General features: G+C 41.8%; 1 protein-coding gene across 1 annotated transcript in view; it reads left to right on the top strand.

Moving 5' to 3' along the window:
- Nucleotides 1-16,789, top strand: part of TRABD2B (TraB domain containing 2B) — a 263,300-nt gene that overhangs the window by 140,129 nt on the left and 106,382 nt on the right. Inside the window, exon 3 of the mRNA XM_039711862.1 lies at nucleotides 2,775-2,921. Coding sequence (XP_039567796.1) covers nucleotides 2,775-2,921 — 147 coding nt within the window. The remainder of the gene's footprint in view (nucleotides 1-2,774; nucleotides 2,922-16,789) is intronic.

Genomic DNA, 16,789 nt, shown 5'->3' with positions numbered 1-16,789 from the left:
GAGCTCCCCACAATGACAGCAGCATGGTGGATGGGTTCAGCTGGTGGCCTCCAGGTCCTAAAGCTGCTCTGAGGCAGCAAGCAGAGAAATTAATGTCCTGGCACCAATGAAATCATGGGGGGCCATCTGCCAAAAACTGCAAAATAATTCATTCTCTCTCATTTGGAGTCTTTGGTGTCTTATAAGATGTGAACTCATACAGTAAACTACTCTGCAGGATGATTTTTGAGGAATACATAGACAATTTTCTTCAAGATCTTTAGCCTACTGTAAATGTGACTGAAATAATGTAATAGGTTCCAAACTTATTCACAGAAGAAAGACACAGCATTAATGCACAGGACTGGTTTCCCCAGAATAAAAAAAAAAAAAAAAAAAAGGGTGGGGGAGAGCATTGGGAGTAAAGTTAAAGTAAGTAAGGATTTGTTTATTGCCTTCTTAATATTTTATCATAAAACACACGGTCTTGCCTCAGGGCTTGTTGGTGGTTTGTATATGTGTGTGTGCCTGTGTGTATACATATTTTTGTATATAAAAATCCAGTAATATCCATTGTTTAAAAAATCAAAAATGAGAAGGATTTTGCTAAAAGCATTTTGGGAAAACCTCTGCTCTCATTTTTCCTGTCAATGTTTTTCTAAGCTTTTATTTTTATTAGTCAAAATGTTTAGAATCCCCAGGAAATCCTGGGATGAACCATTTCCTCTTTGAGCTGTAGCCCTTAGGGGAAGAAGAAAAAGCTCAGATTCTTTCAAACGTTAGAAATTTTTCAAACTGTGTCTTTTGCATATTTTTTAAATTAGAGAAAAACCGAGTTAGGAAGATGCTTAACTTCAAGCCGTGGTCCTGGGAAAGCTTGATCTCTTTGTAGAAAAGCCTGAAGAGACCCTTAGATCTAGGCAAGGAAATCTTTTAGGCTTGGCTCTTAATGGGGAACTGATCGCCAAATTGAGGTATGACAGGTTCAGTTGAAAGACATCTTTTTTTTTTTTAAATGTAAATTAAAAACTAGCATTTGCTTTTCCTCAACCCAGTTTGTGTATGTTAGTTAGCATGTAACAGCTTTTTATTGAGGCTGTTAGTGCCTCAATAAAATAATGCCTCAATTAATAATGACCCTTTGTTATTATTAAAATTACTAACATTATTGATGTTATTATTGACAATTAAATATCCAATACCCTTTTTTTATATACATGAGATTTTGCAACTTCCTCTCCTTCACCTTCAGATAAACTTCAATGGGAATCATGATTTTAAACTAAGAGAAACTTTCATCCTGCAAATACATATGTAAATTGCTGATTTAAACTCCTCTTGGGTTCACTCCTTGAAGTGGGTTCAGTTGCTAAAATTTAAGAAGGTAAGAATTCAGGTCCTAGACTGAAACTCAGCAGGAATTACCTTGCCTAGATTTTGAGATTGTTGTTATTCTCTGGGAAGGATGGGGCACTGCTGTTATAAATGAGAAAAGCTTAAAGAGTGGTGAAATATGAGACTGAGGGGTGCAGGAGTCTTTTCGTGAAAAATGACACCCCAATATAATTTTTCAGAAGTCTGCATTCACAGACTTTTGTCACCATTCTATGCATTCACTCTTTGTCACCACATTCCACTTAGTTTTAGGAAAAGTGTGTTTATTTATTTATATAATTCATGACAAAAGTCTTCACTGCTGTTCTTCTGATTTATTAATCTACTTTTTATTGAGTTTCTTCAGAAGGTTCTTGGAAAGCAGAACATGTAAAGCCCAGACTTGGTGGTTCAATAACTGATATATATTACTCCCACAGTCTGTCACAAATCTAAAAAGATTTTTGGTAGTTCATGTGAAATTTTGTGGTCCTTTTTTAATTTGTTTTTTTTGTTGTTGTTGTTGTTGTTGAGGAGGTGTGGAGGGTTTTTTGTGGTGGGGGTCTTTTTCTTTGTTTGCTTGGGTTTTTTAAGGCTTGTTTGCTAATTCAAGGGGAAAAAAATTAAGGACTTTAAAATTGTGGTGGGGGTCTTTTTCTTTGTTTGCTTGGGGTTTTTTAGGCTTTGTTTGGTAATTCAAGGGGAAAAAAATTAAGGACTTAAAAAAAATATTTAAGGACCTTTTTTTTTTTTTTGGTTACCCAAAATTAGACAGTAAATAGTGCTTCCGCTTTTTTGGGGTTATTTTTAGGTTTGGGATGGGGATAGTGGACCAGTCTTTTGGGACAGTGTTACAGATCTCTTTCTCTGTTCTCACTTTGCAAATGGGTGGGTGAAGGAGGAAAGACAAAAGGAGGGAGACTAGTAATAAATTTCCTAAAGTTTCTGTTATTACAAGCATGCACAAGTTCCCATACAACACCTTTGACTTCAGAAGTTCAGAAGATTTTGATTTTTTTCTCAAAAACCTGTCAACTGAGTTTGGGGTTTGGATTTAAACTAGGGTACAGGAAACAGTCAGAAGCACTAGACCTTTCCTCATTCAGGGGAGTTTCCATTCCAGTGTCTGTCATGAAGTAAATTAACCAGCACAGAGAGCCCCAGAGTTCTGAGACTGTGACCTCTGAGCAATATGTATCTGTGTAAAGTTATACTCTGTGGAGAATATTATAGGGTCTTGCACCTGAATGCTTTTCCATTTGGGAATGCCTAAAGACCATCCCTTGTTGCTGTGGGCCTTGTTGCTGGGATAAAGGAATGGACTTCAGGTGCAGGAAGGTCTTTCAAAGTTTTGTCCTTTAGTCCTTGTTGTTTTGATTCCTACTATCTTTAACTTCCTTTTCCTGGCTGTGTTTCTGCAGGTGCTGTTTGCTCTAAACCAAACTCTGCTCCAACACGAAAGCCTTCGAGCAGGGAGTTTGCAGGCCCCTTACACCACTGAGGATCTCATCAAGCACTACAACTGTGGAGACCTGAATGCTGTGATATTCAACCATGACACTTCTCAGGTGAGCAGAATTGTTCCAGATGGGCCAGAGAATTGAGGAAAAATCAGCTGCTTTAATAGCAATATCCCAGTCATCACTTCGTATTCTGATTCCTCTTTCCCCTCTTCCTTTTAGTTTTCTTTCCACACGTGCCTCATTTTCCTGATGAGAGAGTGGAATTTCCCTGGTTTTGCTCAGGCTCTGGGGAATCATAGAATGGTTTAGGTTCAAAAAGACCTCCAAGATCATTGAGTTAACTGCTAAGCCAGCACTGCCAAGTCCACAGCTAAACCGTGTGCCCAAGCACCACATCCACACATCTTTTAAATACCTCCTGGGATGGTGACTCCAACACTGCTCTGAGCAGCCTGTTCCAATGCTTGACAGCCCTTTGGATTAATAAATTTTTCCTACGTCCAACCCAAACCTCCCCTGGTGCCACTTGAGGCTGTTTCCTCTTGTCCTATTGCTTGTTACTAGGAGCAAGGAATGGACTGCCTGGAAAACTTTCCAAGGGATGTTCTTGAAAAAAGGTTAATTCTGGATGTTGGGACTGTTGAATGCAGACTCCTCATTAAGGGTGGAGGGGGAATCTTTGTAATGTTTGAGCTTATATATGAAGAGGAAGTAGACCTTATGTAAATACTCTATAAAGTAAATAACCTCTCAAACATGTCATAATTCAATAATTTTGTGTGTGTCTCAGACAGCCCTTCAGTCTCTGTTTATCTTAGTTGTCCAAAGCTATTAAAAACTCTCAAGGGAGCAGAAATCTGCTTTCCAGAGCAGTTTGATGCTTCATGTCAAACTGAGATTCCTCTTTCTCCTTTCTAGTTAATTCTATGAAAACTTGGTCTTTGGATGTCATCTCCATCTCCTCTTTTTGGGATCAATATTCTCAGATTCCAGTTTCAGGGCACCTGGGGCAAACCTGTGTAAATTTGACAGCCACAGTGTTGTATGTGTCTTGGCAGTGAAAGAATTAAATCATGATAGCAGTCCACCATTAGCAAATGGAAATCAAGGAGAGCTGTGTGACTTCCAGAGAGAGCTGAGACGAGGTAAGGTCAGTCTGTGGATTGGGGCAGACATTTTTATCTTGCCATCACTGTCTTGGGTTGCACAGGGCTCTGTGGGTCACTTTTTTCTCAGCAGAATACCTGGGCAGGCAAGTGGGGCCCCAACATGGGATAAAACCCCTTTGGTGTCCCAGTTAACTCAGTCCTAGAAAATGAAGCATTGTTTTAGTATGACTGAGCAGGACATACCAGGGTGGTTAACGTGGCAGCACTGAAACACAAAAGTGTGTCATACAAAAGCTGCCAGAGCTGTTCATTCTGGTCAGCCTTGCATTGAAAAGTAAGGGGAGAAAGCAACTTGAGTAGGAATATGTCTTTAAAGATAGAGAATATGAGTTGGAAAAGGTAGAGAGCTCATGACTTTAGAGGAGCTGAAGAAGTCAGTGGTTGTAGCTATTCCTGAAATTTTGAGGCACAGCACACACGATAAACAAGGAATAAACAAGCAAGATACAGTGGAATATTTGCTGTGGATGCTGTGAAAGGACTGCTAGTAGTCAAACCCATAAAGACAGTCCTGGTCTCTGAATGTTCTGTGTCACCTTTTAATCTCCACCAGTGTAATTTCTCCTAATAAGTAAAGCCTTTATCCCTAAGATGTTGTGGTCCTTCATAGCAGTTGCATGGACTCACAGACACCTCTGATTTATTGACACATTGTCCTATAACAGACCTGTGGGCTAGACTTGAGAGGAACCGTTTGGTGTAAAAACTTCTTTATTCCTGCAAATTATTGGATTAAGTGTGAGTTTCAAAACAGTGTTAAAGACAGAAGAAAGAAGCCAACAACCAGTCAGAGTTCAAGCACTGGTGTTAGTCATGGTCCCAGGGTGCACACAGTTGATGGAGATTATAACGCTTACAGGCCATGGAAAATTAAAATCCCTCTCTGTATACTGGTCCCTGCAGAACTCTAAATATTGTGCAGTACTGTTGGGTAAAGAGTTTTTTTGTTTGGTAGTGTTTTTATAAACCAGCTCTATGCCATTTATTTTAACTGCAAGCAGAACAAAATAGAAAATTAAAATGTAAAATAAACTCCCTATTCAAGTCAGGTTTTGCCAGTTGGGGTCATTCCAGAGTTTGTTCTCTGTGGTTTTTTGCAAGGATGAAAGACTGTCTGTCATGGAGAGTTTTTGCTATTTGGTTACCAAATTAGATTAGCCTGACTCAGATATTACACATGAAAGATTCCCCATGGGATCTCTCTCTGGAGACATTAAATGTAGGCACAGGGATTTATCATTTGCTGAGTCTGTTGCAGTTCAGGGCAGGTACCCATGCCAGTCTTGGGACAAGAGTGCCACAGTGATTTTAGAGGGTGTCCCTTCTTCCATGATCTCCTGCTGCAGGCCCAGCTCTTTAGAGGGCTGATAAGAATTGAAGCTGATACTGTTACCACATCCTTGAAATACCCCATAGAATGGAGAAAAAGATCAGAAATGGGACTGCAAGAATCAACACCCATGTGAATGCTGGAGGCCAGGGAATTCAGCTCCGTCTGGAGCAGCTCAGGAGAACTGCAGAAGGATGGGACTCACTCTTTGAGAACTAATTTGGGATGCTGTTTAAGGTTATTCATGTCTGCTTGTCCCTTGAAGGTTATCAGGAGCTGCAGAATAAAGGTAAACTGTCCATCAGTTGGCTCAGTTCAGAGCTGATGGTTGAGGTGGCTGTGATGGACTGGGAAGGAGGTGACACAGCCCAAGGTCGCTGTGGGGACAGTGGCAGGGAGAGTATTTATGTGGGTGCAGTAACTTCCTAAATGCCTCTAGTGTGACTCTTCAGAGATGAAGCAGCTTCAGTAGCTGTCTGCAAGATGCTGAGGTGCCTTTAGTGCAAAAATCATCTTGGAGCAGAAAGGACCAGAAGAGGAAATACCAGCACTGTTAACCTGATGTGTTACAGATAAGTTCCTTGAGCCTCTTCAGCCTCCCCAAGAGAGTTTGGGAAGTGTGAGATTTCCTGCACATCCCTGAGTCCTGCAGCATTTGGCAGGAGAGGGCAGAGTCCTTCTGGTTCCAAGACTGTGCCAAGGGGGTGCACAGACAGGATGGTGCTGGGAGGAAAGGTGCAAGGAAAGGTACTTCCTGGTCCAAAGAAGGTTTTAGGTCAGAGGACAGCTCCTTTGTCACCTATGGGTAGGGACAGGACCACCCCAGGGAGATGCTGCTCACATTGGGCTTGGGAAGTGCAGCTTAGCCAGGGTGCCCAGAATGAAGGGGTGTGAGCAGGGCCCCATGTCCTTGACTCTTTCCTTTCCCAGAGCCATCAGCCCTGATGAGAGCAGAGGAATAAACAAATCCTTCTCAGTTTCAGTGGGTTTTTAAAATTTTATTTTAATTAAGAACAGTGAAAGAGGAAACACCTCTGCTTTCCTGTGGTTATACTACATTCATCATTCCTCTCCCTCTGTTTTTTTAACTTTGTTTGCAAGCAGCATTTTTCCAAATGTAAAAATCCGTATTTAAACTTAGTAAAATTTTATGGGGGTGAGTTTAATAAGTTAGACTATGACCCAAAAGTGCAGTAGGAAACATCTCTCTTTTTTCAATAGCCTTCTTCAAACACTTGATTCTCTTGTGACTTTTGCAATCAAGAGGCTTATGTTGAGGCTTCTGGGCAGAGAGTCAAAATGATACCAAAGAGAAAGTATTCTAAGCTAAAGATAGGATGGGTGTATTGTCTGCTCAGCTTCTTTCTCTGCTTTTGTAAATGTTCCCTAAAAGCAAAAATGGATTGGATTGGATTGTATTAGATCAGTAGCTTTAACTTCTGTATTCTGTCTGAAGCTCTCAGTAGGGAATTGAGGTCAGTGTGTTCAGAAGTATTAAAATGCAAAAAATCTGTTATCTCAGAATTAGAAAATTATCTGTCTCCAGATGAAATTGTGTTCACCTGAGACAGCTGAGAAATTGCCTAATGACCCGAAGCCTCCATGAAGAAAGTAAGGTGCAGAGCAATTTATTGTGTGGGGTTTTTCACATCAGTTACTTCCTGTGGTCAGTTTTGAGGTATTCAGTTTTAAAGGATAGTTCTGTAAAGCAAATTCATCTTTGCCAGCACTGAATTAGCTTGTTCTATGTTTCTTTGTACCCTATGTACTCTTTATTAAGAAGAAAATTGAAAATCCAAGGCTTGGATTTTTGTCCTTCAGCCTTTCCCAAAAACTGTGGCTGTGGTCTCCAGCTATTGTCTCTCATCTTCTGTCCCCAGCCATTCTCCTGACCTGAGGAGAGGCTCCTCTCCCAGGAGAAGATGGTTTTTCCTTTCTCATTGCTGATCTGGCCCGTCAGTGACCTGAGCTTTGCTGATCACTTTGTAGACAGTTTCTATTGGCCCAACTACCCAGGTTTCATACTTATTATTTGCCTGTCTCATTTAGGGTAAACAGCATGGGACAAGAGTCATACCTGACACTTCCAAAGCATCTTTCATCCAGGGAGCCTTTATGGTTTGTGTGTTAGATTGTATTGAGAGCCCACTGAAGTAAAGGAGAATATTTCCCTGCCTTCAGCAGGGTTTGCATTCATCCAGCAGCACAGCCATCACTGGATATCAAAGTGAATAAATCAAGTGAGTGACTAACCCATTTTACAGGCTTTGTGCCCAGCTCAGCATAAAGATCTTCTCACTGACAGCAGGTCTAAGGTCTTGACTTCATCCCACAAGGTTAAACAAGCTGTGCAGTGAAGTTGTTTGGTGGTCACCACAGCTTACAGACAGCTCTCAACCACAGCTCTCAACCCCTTTCAGGTGCTGTGCCTCCTCCTTCAAGCTGTGTCTGTCAGAAACAGCCAAGCTTTTTGGATACCTTATCGAATGATGCCATCCATATCTCATGTTGTCTCTGCAGTTTGAAGTACCATGGGTGGATTTAGATAGGGAGTGTTGCCTTCTGGAAAGCCTATGATGATCTTGATAACATGACATTAGAGATTCATAAACTAAGCCCATGTCAGTATCAGCCTCCCTAAACTAAAGAAGAAAATGTTTAGAGCCTCACTTCACAAGTCACTTGCTGTTTATAAATCACCAGGTTATGTTACATACCCCTTTAAAAATGTTATCATTCTTCACTGAAACCTGTCCTTTAAAATTTAAGGGTCCTGATAATTCTAATTACATCATTAACTTGCCCCATTGTCATTTTGGATAAAATACAACTAGAATTCTGGCTCACTTCTCAAATCAATGAGAACTATCTGTGGAATGCTCCAGCTTCAGTAACTGCAGAAACACACAGCTGAGACCATTAGGTAGAGTGTTGAATGACAAGCAGACCTAATTTGTCCAAGGAATGGAGTTTTATCTAGGGCAGAGGAAGATAAATCCATGAACTGAAGGCACATCTATTGTAACGCAACGCTCTGGAAGCATCTTATCGTTCTCAGCCGTAACAAAGTGCAGGCGAACTGGCACAGCCTCTCGTTCTTCCAGGGAAAATGATTGTGGGCTTTCCAGAAAGGCCAGTGCAAGGCTGTCTCCAGCCCCAGGGGAGCCATCCCACGAGTTTCCCGTTGTGGGTCCAGGCAGAGGGTCAGTCTCACTCCAGGAGCGTTTGTCAGGAGGATGCTGACGGCAGTCATGGTGCCAAGGTGACAAGTCCTGGTGCCAGGTGACACGAGTGCTCAGTGCTGCCTGTGCCCACAGCCAGCAGAGCCTGCCCCTCGTTCTGCTCTCTGGAGATGCTGCTGCAGAGGAGCTGCCTTCCCATAGCTCAGAAGAGCTCTTGCTCTGCTGTAGTGGGATCGTAATTTCTTTCCACTTGCACCTGAGTTACAGCTCCGTGTTTTGGTACACTGGGAGCATTTGGAAGTGAACGAAAAAACAGGAGTGTAGCCAAAATTTTCAGAGTCTAATTTTCATATTATGTCAGAACAGGATTCCAGATTGGAGCAATATTGTATTTTGGCTTATGTGTTTCAGAAAATTGGTTGCAGATCCAGATTGAGAGTGAAGTCTACTTGTTGATGACAGTGCTGGGGAAAACATTGCAGAGATTGTTTTTTTTTATTAGTAATCTGGAACATGCCCAGATAATTTTCATGCTACAGGTTTTGAAAATAGGTTATTCTTGCTTGAAAATTTTCATGACATCTTTGCATTTGGAGTTGTTTTACCTTGGAAGTTCTTTCCCTCCTCTTTCCATGAAGAAAGCAATGTGAGAGAAAGAGAGAGCCATGGAAAAACTGGAACAAGACATTTCAAAGCTAAGATTTTTCTTTCAGATTGCTGCATTATAAGAAAAAGAACACATTCACCTACAGAAAAGGGCAGATTTACATTAAAACATTTAGGGATTGTTGACTATCTGTATTTATTAGTACAGGAATAGACTATAAATGAGTATGAAGGAGTGACTGGTAAAAAATATTTGGAGTTGAAGGTGTTGCTTTCTGTGCAGTGCTGTATGTTTGCTGTAAAGCATTTACTTTCCCTTCTTTTTAAAGAGCTGGTTTACGAAGTGTTTTTTGGAAATACTTGTTAAAGAGAAATGAAAAAGACTTGTTAGTATTTTAAATAATATCTTCTTAGTTGAATGTACAAAGTGCTTTTTCTTCTTGTTTTATCTAGAAGTTATATTTGCTCCTCATTATGACTGTGAGGGGGAGAAAAGGGGGACAAAGGGACAACTTGGTTGGTTTGCAGGGCTTGGCAGGATTCCTTGGCAGGAATGTGTTAGACATTATTGAAAAGACTGTGTTCTTGGGTACCCCTGGACACAACATTTCCTCATCTGACACTATTAGTGTGCATTACCAAATTGTGAATGCCACAGATTAGATATCTCCAGTGTAAACTGGTTAAGCTCTATGATGGTGACTTCAGACATAGACATAGACCTTCTAAACCCAAAGGCTTGTAGAGTTCTACCAGCTTGTAAGCAAAGAAATCCATTTCAGAGGTAACTTAATTTGAATTATTCCTTATTTTTCTTCTCACTGGTTCTTGTTCCACTTCTAAAGGCTTTCTTGGAGATGTTCTCCATCTTTTCATCTGGTGCTAGTAACCCCATCTTAAAGAAAGTTCAAATCAGTTCAAAAGCTATAAGCAGTTTGTTTCAGATGCCAGCATACTTGAAAGCTGGTTGGGCTGGGAGAAGCTGAGCTTTCTCCAGGACCAAACAGGAAGGCAGAGCCGCCTCTACAGTGCACTCCCTTGAGGGTCAGCTCCAGAGGTCCATTGTCCAGCCCAGCTGCTGTGGTGTTATGAACCAGATTTCTTCTCCTTGCTAAGTTATGTGATACTGTGCAAATCATATATTTTGGATCAGACTCGCCTCAGGTTAAAATAATATTGCAGATTTCATATACACGTTTGAGCTTTTCCTAGAATCTCACTAAGCAGGGATGGAAGGAAACTCATTGAAGAGCCTTGAACAATATATATCCAAGACAACTAAACCTGAGTTTGTACCCACTACTAACCAACTGTTTTCCCACTGTGTAACAGAAGACAAAATGAAAAATACCTTTGGAAAAAGAATTACAGTTCTTTAATAAACCAACCCCAAACCCAAACCTTCTGGACCCAGTTTTTTCACTTTATTGCCCTGCTTTGCCCTTTGATCAGTGTCTTTACTTGGGTGTCATGGCAATATAATAGGTGATGGTTTTAGTGTCTGAACAGAAAAAAATATTCTTTGTCAAAGAAAAGAAAGCATTTGGAAGGGAAATAGAAAAACTTGAACTTTTCCATATGTTTGCAAGCTCATGAAAGCTGGCCTCAAAAAAATCCCAATGTTAAAAGGGTTTTAAGTGTGGCAGGAGTATCATTAGGTTGTTAAGATTTACCCTCCCCTCTGAAACCCAAACTTTTATTTGCATACACTGCAGGCTTGTCATCCTTAGTCAATTAATGAGCAGGTCCCTGTAATCTGGTCCTAAATATACTCTACATAGTTGGGTGAAGCTTGCAGAAAGGGGGCCGGGATCATTGTTCTGACTGTGTTTTGTTAAGACTTCTTTAATCAAAACATTCATTCAGATAGAGAGGCCGGCTGCATATTTTGGCATTGCAACCAAGGGGAGCAGGGACAGGGTTGGGGTGGGGAGGGAGGCCTTGGAGGAGGGGTTGGTGGTGCTTGCTTCTTCTTTTCCTTTTTTTTCCCCAAGTGCTTGGAAAGCAGCTATTTAACTGGTGTGGAAAAACAAATAGAAAACATACATGGAGGTCATGACTTCTCAAGGATTTGTTGAAAGTATTTTTTAACAGGGATAGAAATATCACCCCCCAAGCTGTGAGTGTGTGAGATGCACAGCCCATCCTTGTGGCCTTTCTGCCTTTTTTTTTTTCTCTTTTTTAAACACAGTTTCTTTCGGCCCAAATGGGCAGAGAAGATAGAACTAGGCAGGACACACATCTGTTGTTTGGCCACCTGGAAGAAGAGCCCTGGGAGGATGGGTTTGGTGCTCCCAGGGAGGGTGTCCATGCAGGTGCAGCAAGGGCTGAAACTGCAGGAATGTCCAAGGGCTGCAGCCCACCCTGCCTGCAGGCAGCTTTACACTCAGGCCAGCAATGACTCCTGCAGCTTTTTTTGTCACCTGCAGAGGTTGTTTTTAAAAGTATTCTTCACTGTCTGTAGAGACTTCACTGGCATCCAGCCTGCTCTTCCCCTCCACGTCTTCTATTTGTAATTTTCCTGCATTTACAAGTTTCGATGCTCCAGTGGCCCCTAGATCTGAGGTAGCCAGTTTGAAACTCTGTTTTCACACTCAAGTTGCCATGGCATGCTGAGGGGTATCCCACCAGCTTTAAGTCAGAGAGGCCAGTTACAGAAATCTCACTAACCTCAACTGTGATGTAGCTGCAACATCTATGGACCATGATCACTGATGGGAGCTGGGCAGGGATTAGCTCATGGCCAGAAGTGGCTCCCCAGAGTTGGTCCCAAGAAATGTTCTTGCTTATGTTCTTCACTTCCCTTCAAGCAAAAAGTATTTTTGCCTTTTCCCCCTCCTCTAACTCTGGAAAAGGGAAAGAAGGGATGGAACTGAACTTTACTTCAAACATGAAAGTCTCCTTTTACAGTCCACTGAGACTTCTAATATATTACTTTAAATTTTGGTGCTTAAGAGAAAGCCATAATGGCTTAATCACATGCTCAAACTGGAGACTGCTCCTTCCTGGTTTCCCTTTTCCATAACAAGCTGGAAGCTTATCTTCTTGGCAGCTGCCAGCTTTGGCCTTTCTGTTAAATCACATTAACCTGACACTCCCTCCTTGGCCATTACTGGTCTCCCTCATCAAGGAAGCTTGGGAGTGCTGGAGGAAAACCAGTTGAGTTGGCAGCATCTTTTGCTTTTGTGGCAGCCACGTCCTCCTTGTGGAGATACTTGTTCTCACAGCCCATTCACTTCGCACTATTTCAGTCCTTCCTATCAGAGGCTGCAGTAAGAGGATATTGCTCTCACAGATGCCAGAAGGGTCCATAAATCAGAGGAAAACAGGTGTCTTCCAAGTCCAGAGCAGTATATTTTGCAGCCCTGCAGTAAAAGCCACAATGCCTTGTCAAGGCTGGTTAACAGGAGGGTATCCTCCCTTCATAAAGGAATGATAACTAGATCTCATATGTCAGCCTGTGACCCAAGAAGGGCTGGTGTGAATTTAGGGCCGTTTGGTTTGCTGGAGGAGCCAGTGGGTGTTGGGATGCTGTTCTGGCTCCCTGGCAGCCCCCATAAGCTGCCTGTCAGCTCATGAGATCCTTATCTTTCATAGTGCTGTCAACTGTGTAAAGGTTCCTGACCTGTATGGTGCAGGGAAAATCCTTCAAAGTGGGATCCCTTACTTGTCTTCTGGCCTCTGCCCACGTAAAGCTCATAAACCAGAAGACTAATAAAGAGAACCCAATCTTTATCACATTTTAAAAAAATTAATGTAGCTGTCGTGATGTGGGAACAACTCCCTGCTCACAACTGGAGATAAAGATTACAAGTGTGGAGGCAGAGCCTTCTTGTCAGGGAGGGATGGATGGGGATTGTATTGAGGTGCTGGACTGGAATTCTGGAAGCTGATGGCCAGCTCCCTGTCCTGCCACAGCTGTCCCTTTTGACCCTGGGTGTGCTGCCTTTAGTTTTTTCTTCTTAGCTATGAACCCTCTGAGGAGAGAAGGAGAAATAAGGAAATAAGCCATTTGTTTTATTAAGAGATTCTCCTACAACTGTTGGTAATGATGCTATACATGCAGCAGTCTGGAGTTTGGATATTTCTCAGGAGATGAGACTGGAAATCCTTGAGTCAACTCCTCATTAGTACAGTGGGAGAGAGGAGTCTCAAAAGCCTAGAGGATTGATCAGGATACAGGAAGATATTTGTTGAAGAGGTTTTAGGATCACTGTGTTTCATGGCAGGGGCTGGCTTCCCATTTCCCTATCTCAACTTCCTCTTCTCCATCTGCAAGTAGAATTATGGTTGAAGATCACTTCTGCCCACAAGCAGGTGAGGAAAGGCACACAGCTCTTTATTCCATTGTTGGTAATGTTCTTTTTTGATTGACAAAATATTACGATTTGAATGCACATTCCAGAAATAGTCTCATCACTGGAACAGAACGAGGCTAAACAAGGTTATCAGAGGATTGGGAAATGTAGTGCATAGGAGTAGGAATGATAACACTGTTACTCCACATATGATAATGATTTGATACTGGACTGAGTCTAGAGCAGTTCCACTGTAGATAATAAATCCAAAGTAAAAAAAAAATGTAATCAAAGATGATGGTGCTTATGTGTGTCCAAAAAAAATTTATTTGCAGATAGATGTTCACAACTCTGGCATTGTGCCTCTACCCAGAATATTTGTCCAAATATTAAAAAATAGTAAATTTAAAAAATGGACTTTTAATGTAGTCCTGTGTCCATGAATTTTCAGCTGAACTTTGGCAGTAAGCCCTAAATATGATAAGAGACTCTGCACCATTACATTTTGCTTGTCTCTCTTTCTGTTTTTTTTTTTTTTGTCTTTTCTTTCTCTTTGTGTCTACAGACAAAGCTGAAAGCATAGCATAGATCTTGAGTTATGGCTGGTGTATTTTTCTAAGCTAAAGTATCTTCTTAGCTCTTATGCTAATGATTGCAGCAGAATCCAAGCCTCTGTGGAAATTTATGGGAAGAGAGGTTACTGCTGAGCATTGTGTTGGACTTCGGATCTTCCTTTGGGTCCCTCCAGAGCTGGACTTAGCCAGTGCCTTGTATGTAACATCAAGGTGGAAAGTCTTTTTAGAAAGTCTCTGTCCCCATTTTACAGATGGACTTTTGAGACACAGGAGGAATAAAGCCAAATGCTTCAAAGACACTTAGTGGAGGTTAAGTGCTGAGTTTCCTTTGAAGGTTTAAACCCAAATGACATGCTTGTGATCATGTAAGAGATTTGTATCACCCATGGGAGCAGAACCATTTTTTCAGGGTAGTGTCATAACCACTGCACAATCCTTCCTCTTTCTTCTCCCTAAAGCTCCCACTGACTTCAAAGGTGAAGAATTATGGCCCACATCCCACAGCACTGTGAGCTCAGACGTGTGTACAGAGCTTTATCCACACATATATTCCATCAGGGACACTGACTCAAGTAAAACTACACAGACAGTGGGGAGGGAAAGAAATGTTTGCAAGGCTGGGATTTCTTTTTTATTCTCATAGTCCCTTTCTTTAACCATAAAAGTTTAACAGAGAAATGCAGGGTGTACCTAATAACTGAGTTTGTGGTCCATCTGTACTGTCTGTAGGAGAGCTGTAACCTAAAGGAAATAGGAATAGAATAAAGGAGTGTTACCTTACTAAGTAAAACAAAATATTCTTTATTTTGAATGCCTCAGTGAGATACAATATTGAGTTTCCACTAGAATTGTATATAAATATGAGTTGGTTAGGTTCTTAGAAAACTGCCCAGCTTGCAGAGACTGGATGTAAAGAATCTATTTATCTCTTATCATGTGTATCCACTAGAAGTGAGCACACCCCAGGTGATGCATTTTTCTCCTGATCCAGCTGTTACTCTCCTATGTGAACAGCAAAATTAGGAGTTTGGATTTTTCAATGGACACATGATCCACTCTACTGTACATTTAAATACTGGTAGTAATATTCAGGTATATTAGAGCAGTCCATCACCCAGGGGCACAGCAAATGTCTCAGTCATTCACTCTCAGCTCAAAACCAACATATTCATATCATTAAAATGTTAAAATTAATTTTTTCACAAAATTACAATAAAATAGAAGGGGGAAGGTACATCCTTTTGGTGCATATTTAGACCATTCTTTTAAAACAACAGATCTTCTCTTTTCCAAAACCCCCCCCCAACTTAAATTCTGGCTCCAGTTAAGAGTTTTCTAATTGTGTGTGACTGTTTCTTGACTTCCTGATCCCTGTCTGGTTTAAGGGTTTCTTAAATCAACAGGAGCAGCTGTCTCCCTGAAGCCAGGCATGGTGTGTGTCACTGACTGTGGAAAGGACCTGGATACAGGGAGGAGCGGAGGTGATTAATGGGGCAAGTGTCACAGCTCAGAGTGTGGTTGCACTACTGTGTAGGGGCATACTTACTGCAGTCATTTATCTTCTCTCCTCTGCCACACACACACTGAAACACACGTGCAGATTTTGTTTTTGCCAGGCATCAGAAATGCAGGAATGCACACAGTGCAGCAGGACCTGTAGCTGATGCTGTGCCTCTCTAAGTGATGCCTTCTTTTGTCTTGTTCCTTGGGCAAGCAAAAGAAAGATTGACAAAACCCAGTTCTTGGTTTTAAGTTTATCTCTCTGCCATTGACAAACTTTCCCCACAGAAGAGAAGGAAAAAAAGGAAAGGCCAGGGGCCGGGGAGAGGCAAGTAAATGTTTCTGTTTTGTGTACTGTATTTTACGTTAGATAGAGAGAAGGAACAAACTTGGTTAAATGTGGATGTAGGATTGGAAGTGATGGAGTTGGAAGTGATGGAGTTGGAAGTGATGGAAGTTGGAGTTCACAAGGCAGTGAAAGGTGCTTCCCTTCTTGGCAAAGACCTGATACAACATCTTTTTTTTGGGTATCTAGACCTTCATCACCAGTGAGATGCACAAAGCTGCTTGGTCCCCCAGCATTGCTGCTCCTGCTGTGTGTAGGAGCAGGTTGTGCTCACAGGCAAGGCTGTATCTTGCATTCCCCAAAGCAGCTCAAGTGATTCAAAACCAGGTCCCAGCCTTCACTTCCCTTCAGCCAGAAGCAGGGAAGAAGAGACTTCTCTTATGTGGGTGTTGAGATGCTTCCACAAAATGTCACCTTCCACTTCAGTACCTAAAGGCTTCCCTGACTCCTGCCTGAGAGCCCCAGCATAGAGGGGATGCAAAGGTTTGTGATATCTCCATGGACCAATTGATTTGCAGCTTTGCATTACAGAGATTACTGCAAGTGTAAAATGGCTACTCGTTCCTCAGGCTTTATTCCTAGAACATAAATCTCTCGCTGTTTTTCACCAGGAATGGAAGCCACTATGTCCTTTGCTGCTGTAGCCAGCAGCATTTTATCTCTTTGACACCGTCAGTCTGCTCCTCCATCCCTTTGAGACAAACACGAATTCTTGCCAGACACAGAGGTAACTTCCTTGGGCTTTCACAGGAAACTGATGTCTCCAAGAGGTCTGACTTAATGGGACTTATTGCTTGTCGAGTGCTGGCTCAGGGCTAGACTGAGAACAAGGTGCAAAGTACTTGCATACTCTGAGGAGTTCACAGGTTACACTGGTCATGCCAAGCCATGCTGGAAAGCCTGGAGGAAGGAATGACTCAGGGTAATGTGACTGAACCGTTAAAGAAGGACATGCTGTGAGGAGCAG

The sequence above is a fragment of the Passer montanus genome, unplaced genomic scaffold (assembly GCF_014805655.1).
Source record: "Passer montanus isolate IOZ18808 unplaced genomic scaffold, ASM1480565v1 scaffold25, whole genome shotgun sequence".
NCBI lineage: Eukaryota > Metazoa > Chordata > Aves > Passeriformes > Passeridae > Passer > Passer montanus.
Note: the sequence above shows the minus strand (reverse complement) of the source record. Positions and strands in the feature narration are given on the sequence as shown.